We start from the raw sequence: 22,395 nt of genomic DNA, 5'->3' as shown, positions 1-22,395 counted from the left end.
TTTGCAAAAATTTTTTTTCAATTCTCTTTACCTGGAGAGAATTTACAACCTTGACTTTGACAATGGATGTAGCATACCAAAAGAACACTGGAACAAAGGAGTCAAAATTCATATTGGTGCTTGTCTACTCTAAACCCAGATTTTTGATGTAAACACTAAGTTGAGAGATTTTATGTAGACTAGTTCATGTGCAACGTACCATCACTTTAAAACACATTCAAACACGGCATTTTCAGAGATTATGAAAATTTTATTAACAAAGGAAATCTACATTATACACACCCTCTCAAAAACAACCACCTCAAACATGTAAGATACACTTTGTTTTCTACTCACTCTACCCTCAACGCCAGAAGAACAAAACCGCAGCACCAAAGTACAGACCAATATTTTCAAAGGGACTAATTCTTTGAGATAATAAAATACTAGACAATTAGAAGAACCCATCACAGGCTCATTTCACAGGCTGAGCCACCGAGGCTTTCTCCAAATGAATGTTTCCACTGTGAGTCAATATATGTGGCCATCCGCACTTTGTAACACTACCCTGAATACATGTACATGTAAACACACGATCGAGTTCTTTGGAGTACAGTGAGAACTGAGTCAGCAGGATTTATAGAAATGTACGGCTACCCAGCAACAGTTCAGCGACAGGAGCTAGAAAACGTAAAGGTATGCGTCCTGATAAGATGTGATTGGTTTTTCAAGGCAACTTTTAAGTTCATTTCTGACTATCGTTAACTGATCCATCTCTGTCCCTTGGAAACTCCCTTGGTATCCTCTATCCCACCCTTTACTAAACAGACTTATAAACATAGTCCAGAAATACTGCATGCCAGAGAGGAAGTACAAGAAGATGAACTGTATCCTGATGCCCTGGATCCAAATAGAAAACACACACATAACGTGTCTCGCTGTCAGAACACACTGATGCCTGCAGCTGAAAGGTCCCTCAAAAGAGATCTAATGGAGGTTTAACTCAAGGAGGGAAAACACTTAAGCCTGTTACTTGACTACAGTTTCCAGGGCCTGGTGTAGCTATATTTTTAGGAATGGCTCCAAGGAGCTGCCTACACAAATTTGGATGGAGCGAGGGAGGCACAGATGGTGGTCACGTGAAAGCACAGACCGATCTCAGGTGGGCTTGGTTACAAAGTCTGCACATTTAGGCTGCTGTATTCCTCCTATTTCAAGTGCTGCCAAGTCCTGGCTGTTCCCCCTCTTTTCAAAGTCTTGATTCATTTAATTCCCCTGAAGGAGGTGGGAGAGGAGGAGGATTGCGCAAATCTTACTGTTCCATGGTTTAGAAGAGACAGTCACCATCTTGGCTCCTTGTCAGATTTTAAATGTAACATTTTGCTAAGTGTAAAGCTCTGTATCTGTTCCTTTTCTGTTGCCATTACTGTAACTTCAATATTTGCAAAACACAACCTCAAAATACTTCAAGTTCAGCCCAAAGCAGTTTGTTATTCATGCAACACAATTCTCACATGTATCAATACACAGTGAGTATGCAGCACAGAAATCTCCCCTTTCTTTCCTTTTAAATTTTTTTCATTTTATTTTTAATTCTTGAACTTAATTAAATTTTTTCTTTTTTTAGGGGTTTCAGAATGATTCAGTCACACAATTGCAAAATCCTCATTATATATACAACATATATGTGGTGTGTGCTTAGTCACTCAGTCGTGTCCGATGCTTTGTGACCCCATGGACTGTGGCTCGCCAGGCTCCTCTATCCATGGAATTCTCCAGGCAAGAATACTGGAGTGGGTTACCATTTCCTTCTCCAAAGAATCTTCCCAACCCCAGGATTGAACCTACGTCTCCTGTGTCTCCTGAATTGGCAAGCAGATTCTTTACCACTGAGCCACCTGGGAAGCCCTACATCATATATACATATATATATGTCTCCTGATTATTATCAAGTTTATCATTATGTCAGTTCTTACTGGTTGCATTATTTTAAAAAAAGGAAGCACATAACCTAGAGTTATTCTACCATTTGAAATACCCTGTGAGTTGCTTGTAAAGCATGGAGCACCTTAGTGTTGTGTAGGATTTAATTTTCTGATAGAAAAATTTGTAGTGTTTGCCATTAAAAAAAAAGTTTTTTAAGGTATTCAGAGTGTGCTTCTAAGGGTGCTTTATTCAGAGTAATTAGCATTAAAGCACTGGTTTCTTACTCTTTAAAAAAGAGCCCACAGAGTATCAATCATTTTCTTTTGTAGGAAACTATTAAAATAAAAAGTGGACTCAGTTATTGGAATTTTTTAAAAACAGGGCACAAAGTATTTTTCAGGCTGTCACCAAGAGGCTTGGTGTTGTGTTGATGTAATTTTTGTGCATGATCAAACCTCTGCTCTCGAGTCATCCACTAAGCCCCCAAATGTGCATTTTTGGCCTGAGCTAGTATGTAGGAAGGTCATTTTTAAAGCAAGTCAATACATTAAAAGGTTTTAACATCTGTTAATCAAGTGTTTTATCTGGAGGGCATAAACTGTATTTATAATCCTCCAACTAACAATATTTCCTGGGTTTTTTTTTTTATATTTATAGTACGTAATAATTGACACTTGTGTCACAATCAATGGAATTATTCAAATGCCTTATAAGGCAAACACAGAAATTATTTTTTAAGGGTAGGACTTAATTATTAGTAAAATATATCTATAGGCAATGTGGAGAAGAAAGCACATTTAAGCTCAATTATTATCTTGAGTTCCTGCTTTCAACACAGCAGCCTAATACAGAAAGTTCTTGGTAACATTTATGCTACATGAATTTGCATCTGAGCTCCTTCCTTAAAGCATTGATATTGTTCCAAATTCAATGATAACAATAATTAGGGAGGAAAGTCTCCCAACATAGTGTACTTGTACTCTTAAGTCAGTCACTTCAAAACAAAACAAAACCGAAAACTACCCTCCAAGTCAATGGCCCAGTGTTCAAACAAGGACCTCAAAATATTAGTTTAAGGCTCTAGTCGACTGTGCATACAAATCAACAATAGGATTACATATCAAATAGAGTTTCATGAATGGAACACATCAGCATTACCCAATCTTCCTCAAAAGTACTTAGCTGCCAAGAGAGAAACTTTATAAAACATCACAAATGTGCTATTTGTATAAACATTTCCCATTACAAATCTTCTTGTTTTTATTTAAATGAGTATTTTTAACCTGAGCTATTAATAAAAAAAATTTTTTTTTCTCCCTTGTAAAGCTTAGCTTTCAGAAGGAAGAATCATTGAGCCTCCTCTCTTGTGAGTAATTTCTCCTAATACCGATGGTGCTACGTAAGTACAGCCAGAGCTCATTAAATAGACTTCTGAGCATCGTTATAATTAACAATTAGCTAGAAATTAGTTTTAATGATTTGTTTTAGATGACAGAATAGAAGCATAATGTAATTATTTTTAAGCCTTCTCCATCAGGGAAGCCCCATTAAGAATATAGCTACCACCAACTTTCAATTATTGAGAAGCAGACAATCATCCAAAGCATTCACTAAGTGATCTGCTTACGGACCCAAACCGAGGCAGTAGAGGAGAAAGGCCACCCCAGCCCAGGCGTTTGTAATTATTTAGCCTTTTTACAAAGTCTCTTCCCTTTCTACTCTGCTCTTTTAGGCTGTTTTTATGCCTTGGAGACATCTCTACCAAGGAAAATAGAACAGAGAGAGTCACCCTGGCTGTTCAGTTCTCCCCTAGGTCCTGCCTCCTGCCTTCCTCTGAAGTGTAGTGACAATCATGGCAGGAAGGATGAGGGGCTGGAGGAAGATTCTAGAAAATTTAGCAAGTGGGCCTGAAACTGTCCTAATCAAGCTGGACTAACAGGAAAGAAGATTATATAAGTAATAGATACAAGAGTATTAAGAATAGACTCCAGACTCTAAAGGTAGATCTATACCTTTCTCTCTCTGTTCTGTGGGTTTATTTTTTTTTAACATCTCAAAGTCAATTTAGATCTTAAGAATTTATTTAAAAAAATACTATGGAAACTTGAAAAAATGCTCTGTCATTTCCTGAAAAATAGAAAAATATTCCTTTAGAATGGTGAATACTGATGATTGTCAAAAGTTTTTCTTCCTTCTCTTTCTCTTCTTTAAAAAAAAAAAAACCTCTCAGTCAGGCTGCTGTTTTCTCTTCCACCTTTGAGCAAGCATGTTAGACCTTCTGCTGCTGACCTTCGGAAGGTGTCCCGGAGCTCATCCTGACACCCACATAAAAGACCTGGTACCTGTGTTTCCACATCACAAAGCAGGCCAACAAGCACACCAAGCCACAGACCAAGTTCAGAATCATCTGGATGAGTAGGAACAGTTTTAAAGTGCCAGTGATGCTGGTACAGTCGGTCACATCCCGGTACACAAAGGTCCTGCTGAGGGGCTCGGAGGAGGGCAGTTTGCACTGGCAGGAGTCGAGCGCGGTTCCGCAGGTAAACTGTGCGAGCTGGGCATAGTGGTGAGCGGCGAACGCCACGGCCAACACACAGACTGTCAGGCCAAGGGCACTCAGCACAAAGTACAAGAGCTGCAAGAAAGCAGAGGAAAGGCTTTCCAGTTACAGAGAATGCTGGATGACTACCGCCAAAGCTAATACAGAAGACTTCTTCTCTCCTAGGAAGCTCCCCCTCTCTCCTCAGAAACATGGTGCCCAAGATGTGACAATGGCTCCTTATGGACTGCTAGTGAGCCTTCCTGAAACTCTGATGGTCTTTTCATTTGTCGTACAGAAGGAGGGTGTTTTCATGAATCGAGCCAACAATTTGAGCTTAATCTGGGGATGTTTGTGTGTGGGTGTAGCAGGCAGCTTACATGAATCCCAAACACAAGAGCCATCCCTGAAGGACAGACTGTGCTTGTTTTGACCTTAATGATTGCTGATATAAAGACTGCAACAACACTACAAGTGGAGAACATGTTTCTGCAAGGTAAACACTGTGTTGGCCCAAACTGGCAATGATTGGTCAACTAGCAACATGTGTTAATAAAAAAACAAGAAACTATGTTCAGTGGCTTGTGTATGTGCGAAGTTACTTCAGTCGTGTCTGACTCTTTGCGACCCCATGGACTGTAGCATGCCAGACGCTTCTGTCCATGGGATCCTCCAGGCAAGAATACTGGAGTGGGTTGCCATTTCCTTCTCCAGGAGATCTGCCTGACCCAGGGATCGAACCTGGGTCTCTTACATCTCCTGCACTGGCAAGCGGGTTCTTTACCACTAGCATCACCTGGGAAGCATGCTCAATGGAGTGGTTGCCAAACTATGTCCAGGAATGCCAATATCCCCAGTCAGAAGTTGCTGGGAGAAAAAAACATATAGCTCCAGAAAGTAGGTTACTTAATGTTAGCTTCATCATCTGTAAGTCTCATCTCAAGATGACCTATAACCATGTAGTTTCTGAGCACAAAAATAAGCTGTAAATTGCCCCTTGGTCACCAAGGTTCTAAGCACCATTAGCCTGCGTGTTAGCCTTAGAATGGAAAAGTCTGGTGAAAGTTCTAACTCTGCTGTTAAAGAACCATGGAATCCCTGAACAACTCAGACATTTACCCTAAACCTGAAATATTTTGATCATGAAATTGTGAATGCTTGTTGATGTGACCGCTATATAAACCATTTTATAGAACAAGAAATCTTCTTGTGATTGGACTTCCCTACTGGAATCCTTCCTCTTGATGGTCCAGCCTCTGAGGATCTCGATAAGGAACAGAGTCCCCAGCTGTTGGCAGTGGTGTACTGAATAAGTTCTTAGTGTAAGAGTTGCACGCCTATAGTCAAAAGGTGCTCATAGAGCAGTTCTGGTGAATGTGAACTCCTCAAAGGAAAATCAGGCACATCCAGTCCAGGTTCAGGTTAAAGTTGATCTGAGGGAGGGGGAGGGAATCTCAAGAGGGAGGGGATTTATATATATATATATATATATATATATATATATATCTTTGAAAGTGTTAGTTGCTTGGTCAAGTCCGAATCTTTGGACTCTTTGTGACCCCATGGACTGTAGCCCACCAGGTTCCTCTGTCCGTGGAATTCTCCAGGCAAGAGTAGGCAAGAGTATATATATATATATATATATATATATATATATATATATATATATACATATTATATAATATGGTATTATATATTATATATATAGTATATATAGTATGACTGATTTCCGTTGTATGGCAGAAACCAACACAACATTGTAAAGCAATTATCCTCCAATTAAAAAATTGCTCTGAAAAGATTATGCCCTCCCCCCACGTCCAAGTAAATGCAACTCAAAATAAAAACATACATGTAAAATTATAAAATACATGCACATAAGTCTTACAGATTAGTGATTTTCCACACAGGGACAATTTCAAGTCTTAAATATAGAATACTTCAAAATTTATTTTTTCCTTCTTGAGTGGGCTATGTGGTGTGGTGTGTGTGTGTGTGTGTGTGTGTGTGTGTGTGTGTGTTGGGGCTCTGTGCATGGATCTGGTTTGCTTGGAAACTTCACTATAGACACAAGAAGAGAATGCTGCTGCTGCTAAGTCCCTTCAGTCGTGCCCGACTCTGTGCGACCCCATAGATGGCAGCCCACCAGGCTCCCCCGTCCCTGGGATTCTCCAGGCAAGAACACTGGAGGCAGTTGCCATTTCCTTCTCCAAAGCATGAAAGTGAAAAGTGAAAGTGAAGTCGCTCAGTCGTGTCCGACTCTTAGCAACCCCATGGACTGCAGCCTACCAGGCTCCTCCGTCCATGGGAGTTTCCAGGCAAGAGTACTGGAGTGGGGTGCCATTGCCTTCTCCCAAGAAGGTAATAGACCCTGGTTAAAGCCACTTGGACTTCACGTGGCTGCAAGAGCAAAGAATGCAGGGGTTCTTCGGATCTGCTCAACAAAAACATCTTAAACACACACTCCCTTTTTCATTTTCAAATCATATGAAGGATTGTCACATATAACCCACGTTTCTTCACATGTGACGCAGTTTATGGAAACCTCTATCTCAGGGACATAACAAGGATAACCTATGCACAACATGTTTATTCTCTCTTGGAAGAGGGGAACCGCAAACACACAAAGTGGCACTATCTTAATAAAAATTAAGAGGAACTATTTGATTTGTAATATTGAATGCACAGCCTTGGTTCTGCCTGTCCCCCAAATTTTCAGTGGGCATATTTTCTACAAAAATAGGCTAAAAAGTATGGATTTATTTTGTGGGCTCATTGAGGCAGAGTATCTGAAACATTTTGGGTTGTTTTTGAAATATTCAGGCTTGACAACTGACTTCAAACCCTTGATGCCAAGGACCAGACTAAACTGTGCTGGCCACGTGGTTCATGCCTGCTGCTGGAAGCTGCGTCTCCAGTGCAGACGCAGCGGACTGGGAACCAATTGCTCTGGGAACACGGATACAGCAGAGACTCTACCAGCAGAGAAGTCTTAAAGTAAAGGGATAATTTCCCACCGGAGAGTCATCTGCTTCTTTAGAAAGGCCCCAACTAGAGTATTCTTTACACATTTTATTGTCATCAATGGATGGCGCTAAGAAAGTCTTGTCATACACCCCCCCACACACACACACTCACATATATATCCTTAGAGAATTTCTAGAGCACCCACTGATTCATTATCTTGAAACAATGACAATAATCCCTTATTCTTGATGTGTAAATTAGTCAAATTGTTGCAAAAAAAATTTTTTTTCTCATAACCATTATGAAAATCCATTTGCTGAAATGAGAGTTTTGTCTCTTTTTAAAAGAGAACTTTTTGGCCTAAAGATCAAAAGACTTGCCAAGACATTTACCAAGTGCACAGCAGGGCTGGATGAGGATTACAGGCATGTGCTGGGGAGCCAGACAACCTGGGTTAGAATCCTGGTTCTCCCCCCTTAACTATGAACCTTGGGCAAATTAATCAATCCCATGTGTCCCTCTGTGTCTTCATCTAACACTGGCTTCACAGCATTATTCTCAGGATCCAAAGAGTTGATATATGTACAGGGCTTAGAACAGTGGCTGGTACGCAGTAGCACTATTTAAGTATGTGTGAAATAAACACATTAGTAGACGTGGAAAGAGCTGCCTGTTCTCAGGACTTTTAGGATATCAATCTTTGTCTTCTATGTCAGGTGAGAGTAACAAAACATACTTGGCTTGTAAAAAAGATGTAAATATTTACACAAATACGGAGAGATTACTCAGTTTTAACCGAGTATCTTAAATATGCTAAAAGCCTCAAGAGCACCAATGAAAGCCATGCCCCTCCGCTCCTTTAAATACGAATACATTTTCATTGGTGCACTAGCTCACACATGGTGATTCTGCTTCTCCCACTGCAGAAAAGCATCGGGCCAAGTAAACAAGAGTGAGCCACAGCATCAAGTTTCTTCTCCATTTCAAGACATAAATATAGACTTGATCGGCCAAAGCCTATGGGCCACTTCTGCAGCGCTATAGCATTTTTCCTTCGCGGCTTTCAACTCAGCCGATAGCAACAAGCTTCTGGGTCAGAATCTGTAATTTAAAATCAAGTGGCTGGTTTTGCCTACAAGGCACAAATAAACTATCAATGTAAGTGTTTACGATGACCTTGGGAATGCCAGCAAATATATCTTGCTAGCAGCGCGGCTCCGGCCTCATCTGTCTTGCGGGTGACACGCCGGCGGCCGGCGCAGGACAGCGGGCAGAGGCGGGCGCCCCCTGCACTTATGTAACCGCGGCCCCGCGCTCGCCGCCTCTAATTGGTACCCGGCCGCCGCTTCAGCATTCAGTTACTTCGTGAGGAGGGCGGTTCGGCTTCAATTTAATTATCTTCCCGGTGGCAGGCAGGGTAAGACCCCTCTGCTCCTCGATGGGCAGGGGGAAGCGGCGGCAGCCCGGGGGCCTCCCGGAGGGCGGTGGGTACCGGGCCATTGCGCCTCCAATACAGGGAATGTGACTCCCGATTGTTTCCGCAAGCACATGAACCGGACACGGTTCTGAAAACCATCAAGGTGAGCCCCGAGAAAATAGAGCCACGAGAATAGGCAGGAGGCCCAATCCGCGGCCAGATGGCCCCCCAAGCTCAGGAGCAGAGTCCAAGGAGAAGAATGGAAGGATGCTTACAGGGCCTGCCAAAGCGCCGCCGGAAAGATTGTGCTAGCTTGAGATGAAAAGACAAGCTGCCGTGGCTATTTCTGTAAGGAAAAGAGGAGGGGGTTGTGTGTGTGTGTGTGTGCGCGCGCGCGCCCGCGCGCGCGAACGCGCTCACTAGCACAGGCTGCAGTGAGGCACTGTCATCACCCTCGGAGGATGGCTTGTGCTGGCCATCTGGGCGTTCAACACAAGGAAATTCTCTCCAAAGTGTGGCCAGGATATCAAGCACTCAAATGGTTCTGCTAGTAAGAAACCCCACAGGAAGGTGCATTTCATCCCCTCTCCTTTAAACGATGAGAGAAGCACAAGGGTAGAGTGGCTGTAGACTTTGGAAAACCCTGAGATTGACTGAAGCTTATTTTCGACCTGAAGATAATACAGCGGGCACCTTAGAGAGCTGGAAACTAGCATCATGAAAGGTCACATTCAGGAGAAGAGAAAGTGTTTCTGTAGTTGTCAATGTCTGTCACAGGTGGAAAAAAAAGATAGCTAATGAGATCTTCCTAGTGGGGACTTCTCAACCTGGCTGACATTAGCAATGCCTTTTTTATTTATTTGTCCTTACTCCTTAAGTGAAGACGTTTGGGCTTTAGGGGCCTCTGTGAAGATGATACTGTCTCCTGGGATCATGGGAGAGAGGGAGAGGGAGATGAGGGCGTTTCATAGAAATTGATGAGCCCTTTTAACCTGATGAATGAAGTTCACATGGTTTAACATATCATTTCTTACTAGGCTTTCTGGCTTTGAAAAAAAAACCATTACTAAGCCTTGCAGTTTATTCAGACTTCTACTCAAAAAGTAAACAGGGATGATGTCTGCTTAGTCTGGCCTTCTTTAAGGAACACCCTCAGACAGAAAAAGTAAAATTTCCAAGTGAGGCACATCCACAAAAATTCTAACTCTATCAATTTTTAAAATAGCATCCATTCAATTTTTAAATTAGAAAAGTTACATCTAACTATTGGAGAACACCTCAAAATTGAATAGAAAAACCTACCAGAATGTATCTATAATCCCACCACTCAGAGAAACTATTTTTTTCTTCTCTGTACATAAGAGCTATTTTTTTATTTTTGTATGATCATACCATATATTTTGTGTAGCCAGTTTTTTTGTGAGTCAAAATAATTTGAATATTTCTTCACTAGTTACTCTTTTACAGTGACTTAAATATGTATACATAGATGTATGTATCAGCACATTGTTTTTTATGTCAATATACTGACATTTTATTTTCTTCATTTTTGTAATTTCCAAATGATATAGTTAATTTACTCTTATGCCCTATGCTTTCTTATTTTAGTGGAATAAAGAGTATCCAGTTTTTGTGTGTTTTCTTGTAGAAGAAAAGTAAACAATGTGAGTGGATACACATCCCCGCCCCCCCCCCAAAAAAAAAACACCACCAACATTACAGAAAGCTTTTTGTTCTCTGCTGCAGGAGTCGAAAGAGAATGTACGAATTGAATTTCTACTAACTCTGATGGCTGAGTGGGGTGTTTATCTCCCTAAACTCTGAAAGGGTGTGTCTGTGTTTCCCTTTAGAGCAGATTCTACTGTGCAGTGAAAATGCTGTGTACTTGAATTGGCTCCAACCAAACACACCATCTCTAACAGGAAAAAGACACACACAGGAAAGACACACACTTGCTACACCAAGCATATCTCAATCTCCCACCTTTGCCCTCACACTCTTGGCACAGATCATTTGGGTGCGCCCAATATACTTTTCTCTGCCTCAGTGATCCCACCTACAAGGGGAAATGCACTTAGACTGCTTTGTTATTAAAGTATTCTAAAAAAAAAAATTCAAAATAGGAAAGTGGGCACTGATCTAAGACACCTTTTTCTTAGCCAAGTGTTTTGTTGAACTGACAAATTTTCGATATTCCTTTTAAGGGCATTGGAGGACAGACTTCATATGCTCCGTGCAAATCCAGTTCGTGGAAATTAAGACTTACCAAAAAAAAAGTCTGCATTACCTCTGGGGGCTGGATGAATGCCCTCCTAAAACATTTTTTGGCCTGCCTAAAAATCCAATTTCTAGAATAATCAGATATGCAACCCCTTAAAAAGTCCTCCTTGATTTTCTACTCATGTTTCTTTGTATGTGACGATAAAAGAGAAAGAAAAATGACAACTTACTTTCATGGCAAACTGGATACATGTCCGTTCGTCAACTTGATAGGAGACACAAAGCATAAACAAACCGAGATAGGCCACTAAGCAGACCTGCAAGCAAGAACAAGGATGAAAGGATGTTATCGGGGCAAGCTTTCCAATGACATCAATCTCTGTGTCTTTCACCAGTAACATCCTTGTTATCAAGGTGTTCATTTCATTTGCTTATCTTTATGGGATATTTTTCCTCAGCTTGTGGAACGGAGTTTTAAAAATAGGAAAGTCAATTTATTTCAATTTAGCCAGTATTTATTAAGCCCTTTTGATGTGCCAGGTGCTATGCAAGGTCCTTCAGTGCATACGATGATGAACAAAACTTCCTCAACCTCAGTAACTGTATAGTCCAGGCCAGGCCACAGTAAGTGCACACACTATTCTAAGGCAGGGCATTCTGTGTCAAATGCTATTCAGAGAAGTACAAAAAGAGGAAAAAAACAACATTGAGTTGGGCAATTAAAAAAGCCTTTGCTAAAGAGGTGGATTTGAAATGGTTCTTGAAAGGGATGATGATAACAGTAATGATCACTAACAGTCACTGGATACTTTGTGGCTGGGGCTCTTCTAAGTTTTGTGTGGATTTCTTCATGTAATCAGGACAAAACCCTATGAAGTAGGTGCTATTATGATCCCTGTATTATAAATGAGGAAACAGAAGCACAAAGCTAGTAAATGCTGGAGCCAGCCCTTAAATCAGGTAGCTTGGGTGAATCAGTATGGGCGATAGCACAGACACAGGAGTGTGTGTGGAAAGAGGGATAAACATGTATCCACTGTGGAAATAACAAAATATAGAGCAGGAAAGGTAGGTGGAAAATCTGGGGAGGTAGAACTGATTTGGCAAAGAGTGGGGCTCCCTTGAGCACTTTTGATCAGGGGAATGACATTTTTCAAGACATGTTTCAGGAAAATGAGCAGTGGGTGTTGGGTGGTTTGGCAGTGAAAACATCAGAATCTTGTTTTACTCATCTAAAAGCAGGATTAATCCATCCAGTGGGCCAGAGCTCAGAGGGTGGTGGACAGCGGCAGAGAAAGAGGTGAGAGGAAAGGTGAAGTAAAAGTAAAATCTATACATCTTGACTATTGTGTGACTGATGGGTGGACAGTGGAATGGGAGAAATAGAAAGCTATCTTCAAGCTCTTGAGTGTCAGTGATGGAAAAAGCGGGGCTGCGCCTGACAGAAAGAAGGCTGCAAGAGGCATGGCAGCTTATAAAACATAATCTATGTTTAAAACAATTTTTAAAATCAAAGCACAGTTAATTTATAATGTTGTGTTAGCTTCAGGTGTACAACAAGGTGATTCAGATACACACACACACACGCATGCATATATATATATATATATATATTTCTTTTTTAGGTTCTTTTCTATTATAGGTTATTATCAGATATTGAATATAGTTCTTTGTGCTATACAGTTGGTCCTTCTTGTTTACCTATTTTATATATAGTGTTTATCTGCTAATCCCAAACTCCTAATTTATCTCCCTCCTCAGACAGTAAAGAATCTGCCTGCAATGCGGGACACCCAGGTGCAATCCCTAGGTCAGGAAGATCCCCTGGAGAAGGAAATAGCAATCCACTCCAGGATTCTTGCCTGGAAAATCCCATGGGCAAAGAAACCTGGCAGGCTACCATTCATGGGGTCACAAAGAGTCAGACATGACTGAGCAAGTAACACTTTCACTATATATATATATATTTTTTTTTTTTAAGGTTCTTTTCCAGTATAGGTTATTACAAGACACTGTATATAGTTCCCTGTGCTATACAGTAGGTCTTTGTTGTTTATCTATTTTATATATAGTAGTTTGTATCTGCTATGTTTATCTGTTTTATATACAGTAGGAAATGGCAACCCACCCAGTATTCTTGCCTGGAGAATCCCAGGGATGGCGGAGCCTGGGGGCCTGCCGTCTACGGGGTCGCACAGAGTCGGACACGACTGAAGCGACTTAGCAGCAGCAGCAGTTTGTATCTGCTAATCCCAAACTCCCCCTCCACCCCCACTATCCCCTCTGGTAACTATAAGTTTGTTTCCTATGTCTGTGAATTTATTTCTGATTTGTAAATAAGGTCATTTATATCATTTCTTAAGAGCCCATATATAAGTGATATCATATGATATTTTGCTTTTTCTGACTTCACTTAATGTGATCATCTCCAGGTCCATCCATTTGTTGCAAATGGCATTATTTAATTCGTTTCTATGGCTGAATAATGTTCTGGAGAAGAGACTAATTTGAAAAGGTATGAACTCCAGAGTTCATGGCAGTACTATTTACAGTGGCCAAGACATGGAAGCAACCTTAGTGTCCATCAACAGATGAATGGATAAAGCAGATGTGGCACATTAAACACGTGTGTGGATAGTGCTCAGTTGTGTCTGACTCCATGGACCAGCAGGCTCCACTGTCCATGTAATTTTCCAGGCAAGAAGACTGGAGTGGGTTGCCATTTCCTACTCCAGGGGCTCTTCCCAATCCAGGGATCGAAACCACATCTCTTGTGTCTCCTGCACTGGCAGCAGACTCTTTACCACTGTACCACCTGAGCTTCCTGACATAAAACATACTCGATCTGATTTCCTTTTTAGTGCATTAGTTTCTTAAACTCTGATTTAGAGTTTCTAATCAAAGCATACCTATTCACACTCAACTTTGGAAACCTTAAAATGTTGCTAAGTTCTACTTTAGGATGGAAAACATAAGCAACCAAACTGCGTTTTCCAATAAGCACAGTTTTCCTAGAGACAAAGTTGGAAGTGTGGCTGAGAGTCGCCCAGCAAGTCAATGAATGGCTGGTTTGGTGATATCATAACTCCTACCCTCCAGGGCCAGCTTTGAACCTTGGACCATCTCTGCTAGAGCAGTAGATCTATTTATTTACAAAGCCCACATAGCATTTTAAGGTAGCACCTCTATTCCATTCTCCCTTTGATTACAAAATCAGTAAGTATCTTGTGCCCTCACAGGTTCCCAAGTTGAGAGTTGGTCAGGTTTCCACTGGGCTGTGAAGCCAAAGCCAAGCCTTCTTTGAGTGCAAGCTGTTTTCAGGGTTTTCTGCCATTAGAACAGGCTGATGGTTAAAGAACATAGATGACATTTCTGGTGGAGAGCCAGAGTGTGGGTTGGAGAGGTTTGGGTAGAAAATACAGCAGATAGAACCCAGAAAGGCAGCTTTTCAGCAGAGCATTGACAAATGTGCAGGTAATGATACAGAAATTATTTGTGTAGTCCACAATGTGGCTGTATTTTCAAGTGAGGCATGAAGTTCTTTTTCAAAGTTTGTTTTAAAAATACATCTAGAGAGGGGGATTCAAGAGAGAGGGAACATACGTACATGTATGGCTAATTCATGTTGATGTATGGCAGAAATCAAACCAATATTATAAAGCAATTATCCTTCCATTAAAAATAAATAAATTTTTAAAATATATAAATATATCTAATTGAAGTGTAAATTTGATAAGGCCTACTGAATGACCTCACTTTCACTTTTCACTTTCATGCATTGGGGAAGGAAATGGCAACCCACTCCAGTGTTCTTGCCTGGAGAATCCCAGGGACAGGGGAGCCTGGTGGGCTGCCGTCTCTGGGGTTGCACAGAGTCGGACACGACTGAAGTGATTTAGCAGCAGCAGCAGCAGCAGCATAGGGGCTTACTGTGTATTTTTCAAATTAAGAATCTACAGAACTGAAACAATGGAAGAAAGACCTTTTTTTGTTTATTGGCCACAAGCCCAATGGAGACTTTTAAACTTGCTTCCGTGGGGACTGTCAGACCCTAAGCACGTGTCTGGGGTCCTTTGTTAACATCTGTCCACAGGTGCACAGAGTCAGGCTCTCTTCCACGTGACTGCTTTTGTCCCTGGCGGCTGCTGGGAAGTTGGCAACTGCCAAGACTCTCCCCTTTGTCTTTAGGAGAGACACGTTCCAACAATCAAGCCTAACCGACCAGTATCTTAAAAATCTAACTCTGCCTTCCTTGCACAATTTTTTTGACTTCAGTAATATCTACTACTGTGAAGCCTTAATTTAGCTTGTTTCCAGCAAGAAGTAGCACAGAAACATATACTCTTACTCTAGAGTATTTCATTTAGTCATTAGATAGAATTTTTTTTTTTTTTTTTTGAGGCCAGACTTTTTTCAACATCTCCAGGAACTGAGTGATAAGAAAAAGTTTCAGCCTTCAAGGAGCTCTCAGTCCAGTGGGGATGAGAGTGAAGTTACAATACCATGTAAGTACTAGAGTATGTCTGCTGTAATACATGGAAAGGGTGATTTAATCTGAAGGTAACTTGAAGACACTTCCTGGAAGATGGATTTTAAAAGGTAAGCAGGAATCAAGCAGAAGAATGTGAGGAAGAGTAGAGAGAGTACTAGCAAGTACAAAAGCATGGAGAAATGCCCAGTAAACATCCTTTCCCATAGTTCCGGTGCAGAGGATGCAAGAAGAAAAAGTAAAAGACGAGCTTGCAGAGATGGACAGGAAGTAGGTCCCAAAGGACTCATTTCAGTCTAGGACATTTGAAGCAAAGGAGTTATGTGATTGACTTTGCCTTTTAGAATGGTCTTTCTGGCTGTGAAGAATGGATTAGGGGAGGAAGACCAGCTAGAAAGTTCTTCTTATCTACAGAGAAATGGAGCATGCCTGAGCTCAGGTAACTGAGAGAAAGGAGGTGTGTCTGAGTGATGTGAAGGAAGCAGATCTAAGGCTCTGAGAACTAATTAGATGTGAGGGCTGAAGGAGAGGGAGGGATCCGTGTGATGCTCAGTTACTGCCATGAGGTGCCAGGTGGATGGAGTTCACATTTAATAAGTCACGTTTAATAAGAGGAAAAGCAGAATGGGAACTGAAACCAGTGAAGCCCACATGAACTCAAAGGTCAGTCACATGGGCCTAGAACTCAGGAAAGAGGTCTGAGCTGAAGATAAGCCCTTGAGGCAATGGAAACCATCAGAAATGCTGTTTCACCCAGAGACAGTCTAGAGAAAACAAAAAAGAGCCAAAGAAGTTACCCAGTTATGAAGAATCTTTGGATAGTTTGAACAGAAAGCACCTCAAATACACTTCTTATAACTTTGGTTGTACCCCATGACATGTCTAAATACTATGAAAAGGATAATCCTTTTGGATTTTTGAAGGTTTCAGCTTCTATGTCCTGCTGTTTCTGCTGCTGCTGCTAAATCACTTCAGTCATGTCCGACTCTGTGCGACCCCATAGACGGAAGCCCACCAGGCTCCCCCGTCCCTGGGATTCTCCAGGCAAGAACACTGGAGTGGGTTGCCATTTCCTTCTCCAATGCATGAAAGTGAAAAGTGAAAGTGAAGTCGCTCAGTTGTGTCCGACTCTTAGCAACCCCATGGACTGCAGCCCACCAGGCTTCTCCATCCATGGGATTTTCCAGGCAAGAGTACTGGAGTGGGGTGCCATTGCCTTCTCGGGCTTCTATGTCCTAGTGTAGGTTATTTGCTATAAAGCCTGGATCAATCCAACATATTTTAACTTCTTGGCTCAATTGGCTCTGGAAGGAGAGTGAGGGAGTTCATTTTCTCACCTACAGCTCTGCATATTAGAACAATATTTTTTTTTAATGTTTGTCCAAATTGTTTTAGATAAATGTTAAAACACAAAATATTATAGATACAATTGAAAGCATTATTACCCTCCCAGTCCCAAAGATGAACACTATCCTGAGTTGATCTGCAACTTTCCTAATAATTTTTCCCATTACCCTTAATTACATACATCTCCATAACAAAACATAGTATCATATTATTTCTTATATTTGTGTAAGTCTTACCATACTACAGTATACTTTTGTAACTTGCTTTTATTCATTTTTAATTTAAGGATAATTGCTTCTCAGTATTATGTTGGTTTCTACCAAACATCAGTATGAATCAGTCATAGAGAACAATACTTTATCAGAGAGTTTATTGGAATTTAGAATGCAAGCACCTTATAGAAAAGTAGTATTTATTGAATTGTTGTTGTTCAGTCACCAAGTCGTGTCCGACTCTTTGTGACCCCATAGACTGCAGTACTCCAGGCTTCCCTGTCCTTCAACATCTCCTGGAGTTTGCTTAGATTCATGTCCATGAGTAAGTGAAGCTATCTAACCATCTTATCCCCTCACTGTCCTCTTCTCCTTTTAGCTTCAATCTTTCCCAGCATCAGGGTCTTTCCTAATGGGTTGGCTCTTCCCAACAGGCAGCCAAAGTATTGGAGCTTCAGCTTCACCATCAGTCCTTCCAGTGAATATTCAGGGTTGATTTCCTTTAGGATTTATTGAATAGTTAAAGCTGAAGGCTTTATGACCACAGGGAGCAAAGCAGATTTCTCATACCAGACCAAGGGTCTTGTTTCCTGAGCTGGCAGGACCTGGGCATGCCAGGAAGACAGGGTGTTCTGGCTTCCCCAGGCAGGAAAGGGCAAGTTCTTGTTCATCAGCAGTGACACTTGCCAGGACTCTCTGGAACAACATTCTTGGATTCTGGGCAAGGGCTTCCATTAGATATGGGGAGGTGAAGCCCATGGAATAGGAAAAAGGCAGTTATATAAGATTTTCAAGAAGGCATCCATTGGACCAGGGGCAGACAGGTGGAATCACTGAACAAAATCAGACAGGACCTGGGTGGCAATGAGAAAACTAGTGCTGAGGGGTTAGCCTCGAAGAGCTTGTTAAGATCTAGTTCATATACAGATGGATAATTACGTTGATAGCAAAAGCTTGAAAGAAGTTTTTAATGAATAAAGAAAAAAGCCATCATTTAAAACCTATTCTTGGATGCGTGTTTCTGCAGTCTGTTCAGCAAGAAGGGAAAACCTAAGTGGTGAATTTCATATTCTAAAGAGCTTCTTTGTCTGCTCAGAGTGAAGACTGCATCATCTCCTGTGAGTTAGAAAGTTAAGCAGAGTCGAAATGTTCTCTGAATCTTAAGTCCATGTCCTGAGTCTTGTCACTCTTGGTTGTTATGTTATTTGGCCTGTTGTACGTGCAGTGGTGCATTTTGAGGGTTGGCTTATTATGAATAAAGACTGAATCTTGCACCCAGGGTCTTGCAGATTTACCTGCATATCATTTTTTTCCCCTTTTCATTCTGACATAGCAAGAAGGTATCACCCTAAAACATTTTGTGAGAATGTGAATTATTGGTATTTACTTCGCTCCACGTCATATTTATATTCTGGTCTTGTGACATTCACACAACCTCCAATTTATTTGTTTTCTTCTTTTTGTTGTCGACAGAGCTGCCTGACAGGGCTATCTGGGGAATATAACCTCCCCTGTCAAATGCCTTTCAAGGTTTCTCTCCTCCTTTCATCTTCCCTTTCATTTGTGTACCTGAAATGTGATTCTATTTCTGTAAGTTAATCAACATTCACCCTTGTATTTAAAGTACTTTAATTCAGTCAATAGAGTAACGAAATGAACTCTCTTCTCATGTTTGCACAGCCAAAATGATCAACATGAAATGGAGCAGAACTATAAATGTTTCTCTGGATATTTCTTAAGAAAATTTCTATGGATTTTCACCTATTTAGTAGAATTTAAGGTAGTGTATCAGAAATAATTTGCAACAAATGATAGGTAGATTGCAATCTGTCAAATGAAGCAGTCTCAAAAGAATTGCTTATGAATACATAGCTTATCAGAGACTTAAAAATATACAAGAGGACATTTCATGAGACTCTATTAAAAGATGTCTATTGGATCAAGATTTCTGAAGAATGGGATAGAATATTTTAGTACAGCTTAAGCATTTTTACTAGATTCTCATTACAACTGCCTCTGGTAAGAGGTAACCACAAGTCTAAACTAGTGGTTCAGAGTTACTTGGAGGACTTGGTGAAAACTCCTTTATCTCCAGGATTTCTGATCCAATAGGTCTGGGGCAGAGAGAACTTGCATTTCTAACAAATAAGACCACACTTTGAGAACACTTGGCACCCCACTCCAGTACTGTTGCCTGGAAAATCCCATGGACGGAGGAGCCTGGTAGGCTGTAGTCCATGGGGTCGCTAGGAGTCGGACATGACTGAGCGACTTCACTTTCACTTTTCACTTTCATGCATTGGAGAAGGAAATGGCAACCCACTTCAGTGGGTTAGCCTGCCTGCTAAGTCGCGTCAGTTGTCTGACTCTTTGCAACCCTATGGACTGGAGCCCACCAGGCTCCTCTGTCCATGGGATTCTCCAGGCAAGAACACTGAAATGGGTTGCCACTCCCTCCCCCAGAGGATCTTTCCAACCCAGGGATCGAAACCCCGTCTCCTGCATTGAAGGAGGATTCTTTACTGCTGCACCACCAGGGAAGCCCTGAGAACCACTAGTCTAAGTTAAAAATGTACTCTTCTAAATGCTGATGCCCAGTATGGGGTTTATCTGAACGGTTAGGGGTTAGAAGTGATACACTGACTTGTGGAGTTTCCTACAGAAGAGTTGTTTATTACCAGTAGTAATGAAATGTGACAATAGTTTCCCCATAAATAAATTCAGTCATGGCTATTGTAGCAAAATTCCTTAAAATTGGAGGGAAAAACACTTTGGCTTCATTACTACTTGAATATGACCTCATTCTAGAGCCTGTAGCCTTAGTGTGTGTAGTCGATAATTGGGGAGCATCTCTAAATCACAGTGTGATGTGGCACTCCGCTACTGTTGACAGGCACTGCCTACGGCACTCCAAGCCAGAGTAGAGCAAACATCCAGTACTGGATCATCTCTTTAGCGGGGTGCTGGTAAACGATGACCAGCTACAGGGGTGGGAGCTGCTAGTTGCAGCATTTGCTAATTTCCATGGTGGAAATACTGCTACCAGTGCCGATTTAAAGCTACTAATGTGAAGTCACTGAGCACAGAGTTGGGAAGAGATGTACACAATCAGTTTTCACTAGCCCATCAGCTGTACCCTAGCGCACCCCACACCCCTACTGCACTGTCTGTCCATCAGAGGTGCCCTAGAGCATCCTGCACTTCCTACCACATTGTATGCCTTCTCTTTGGAAGCATCTGGTTACCAAGTGGCATTAGTTTGTAACTAAAGAGCAAAGTTTGGCACCTGATGCAAAAAGCCGACTCACTGGAAAAGATGCTGATGCTGGGAAAGATTGAAGGCAGGAGGAGAAGGGGACAACAGAGGATGAGATGGTTGGATGGCACCAGACTCAATGGACATGAGTTTGAGCAAGTCTTAGAAGATGGTGAAGGACAGGGAAGCCTGGTGTGCTGCAGTCCATGGGTTCACAGAGTCGACATGACTGAGCAACTGAACAGCAATAACAAAGAGTAAAGTTTGACACGTTACTTTTTATTAGTTGTTTGGAATCACTGAAACTAGCCTACAGAATCAGTATAAAGGTGCAATAGTATAAAGGTGCAGGGGAATAAGCTAGCGAGAAATCCTAGTACTCATTTCCTAATTTGTGAAAACGGAGTAAGAATTGTGGCAGCACAATCTCTGAGCTCTTGTTACTCATGACCATGCCAATGTAGGCATCAATCCCCAATTGAGTTGAGCTCAGAAGCTTTATTGTGGTAGGCACTAGGAAGAAGTGTAAGACAGGGTCTTTGTTTTTTAGAAATTGTTTAATCTCTACTTTGCAGAGAAACTGAGGCATGGGAAAATTAATCGCCATGGAGAATGTCATTGACCAGGATAGATCCAGTGTTAAGAATAAGCAGCCCATAGCAACTCATTTAAACTGTTATTTCCTGACTGCTCATCAAAACCTCTCATGCTGGGACTTCCCTGGTGGTCCAGTGGTTAAGAATCTGCCTGACAATGCACAGGACCCAAGTTCCATCCCAGATCTGGGAATATCCCACATGCCGTGGGACAAATAAGCCCGTGTGCCACAACTACTGAACCCAAGCTCTAGACCCCATGAACCACGACTACTGAGCCCATGTGCCATAACTCCTGAAGTCTACATACCTACAACCTGTGCCCCACAATAAAAGAAGCCACCAAAATGAGAAGCCCACGCACTGCAACTAGAGAGTAAGCCCCTGCTTCTTGCAACTAAAGCCCATGGACAGCAACAAAGACCCAGTGTAGCCAAAAATTAATCAATTAACTAATTAATTAAAAAACTCTCATGCATTCATAATGTAAGGAACATTGAATCAACTGTGATTTTTTTTTTCCTGCTGTGCCTTAGTTTTTAAAGACAACAAAGTGTTTTCTGTTAATCAGATAGGCTGTAAATATGGTAGAATGATGAAGTTATCCACTCTCCACATTTGTTATTATATTTTTTTAAGTTGTATTTTAAGGTAAAAACAAGATAAAAGGACTAAAAACTACTCTAATCAGATAAGATGAGAAAGGTAAAAATAACTCAGAAGCATGAAACATCAAGTTACAGTTCATTCAACAAGTGATTACTGCTTCTTTAGTTTTGTCAAAATCAAGTCTGGAACTATAATCAAGGAGACAGTGCTGCATAGTGGAACAAATGTGGACTTTAGAGTCCGAATCTTGACCTTGCCACTTTGCACCTAAAAGATCTTGAACAAAATTATAGCTTCTTAGCCTTGGTTTTGTTATCTGTGAGATGCAAACAATACTGCCTTCTTTTGACAGTCAATTAAAGAATTAATGATAATGTAAGTAAGGGGCCTAGGATAATACCTTATCAAATGGATAATAACTTCTAGTGGTTACTACCATAATTATTATTGCAATTAGAGTCATTCGTATATTTATTACAGTAAGCCAAATTTAGAGTATATTTCAGGGGTCAGAAATGTATTACCAACTTAAGCAGGTTTAGAACTGAAAACACATGTACTGTCTTGGTTACAAATATCACACTATTTTTTATTAGCACCAGTGGATACTTGGTGCAATCTTTATGTAAGAAGAACTAATTAACAAGTCTAGATTGTTTGACATTTTAATGCTAATATTGAGCAGTTTTATGTGCCAGGCATTAAACTAAGAACTCTTTGTAAATTATCTTCTTTGGTCTTCATAAAATATCCTTGAGATAGTTGCTGTTATTATCCCGTTTTTATAGATGAGGAAACTAAAGTTCAGAATGGTTTTATGCTCAAGGTCATATAGCAA

At 41.1% G+C, this 22,395-nt stretch overlaps 1 protein-coding gene across 1 annotated transcript in view; it reads right to left on the bottom strand.

Moving 5' to 3' along the window:
• Positions 1 to 229: 229 nt before the first annotated feature.
• Positions 230 to 22,395, bottom strand: part of SSPN (sarcospan) — a 45,946-nt gene continuing 23,780 nt past the window's right edge. Inside the window, exons 2-3 of the mRNA XM_027541574.1 lie at positions 11,279 to 11,365; positions 230 to 4,540 (exon numbers count right to left, since the gene is read on the bottom strand). Of these exons, the coding sequence (XP_027397375.1) occupies positions 4,175 to 4,540; positions 11,279 to 11,365 (453 nt within the window). The 3' untranslated portion in view covers positions 230 to 4,174. The remainder of the gene's footprint in view (positions 4,541 to 11,278; positions 11,366 to 22,395) is intronic.

Source organism: Bos indicus x Bos taurus, chromosome 5, assembly GCF_003369695.1.
Source record: "Bos indicus x Bos taurus breed Angus x Brahman F1 hybrid chromosome 5, Bos_hybrid_MaternalHap_v2.0, whole genome shotgun sequence".
NCBI lineage: Eukaryota > Metazoa > Chordata > Mammalia > Artiodactyla > Bovidae > Bos > Bos indicus x Bos taurus.
Note: the sequence above shows the minus strand (reverse complement) of the source record. Positions and strands in the feature narration are given on the sequence as shown.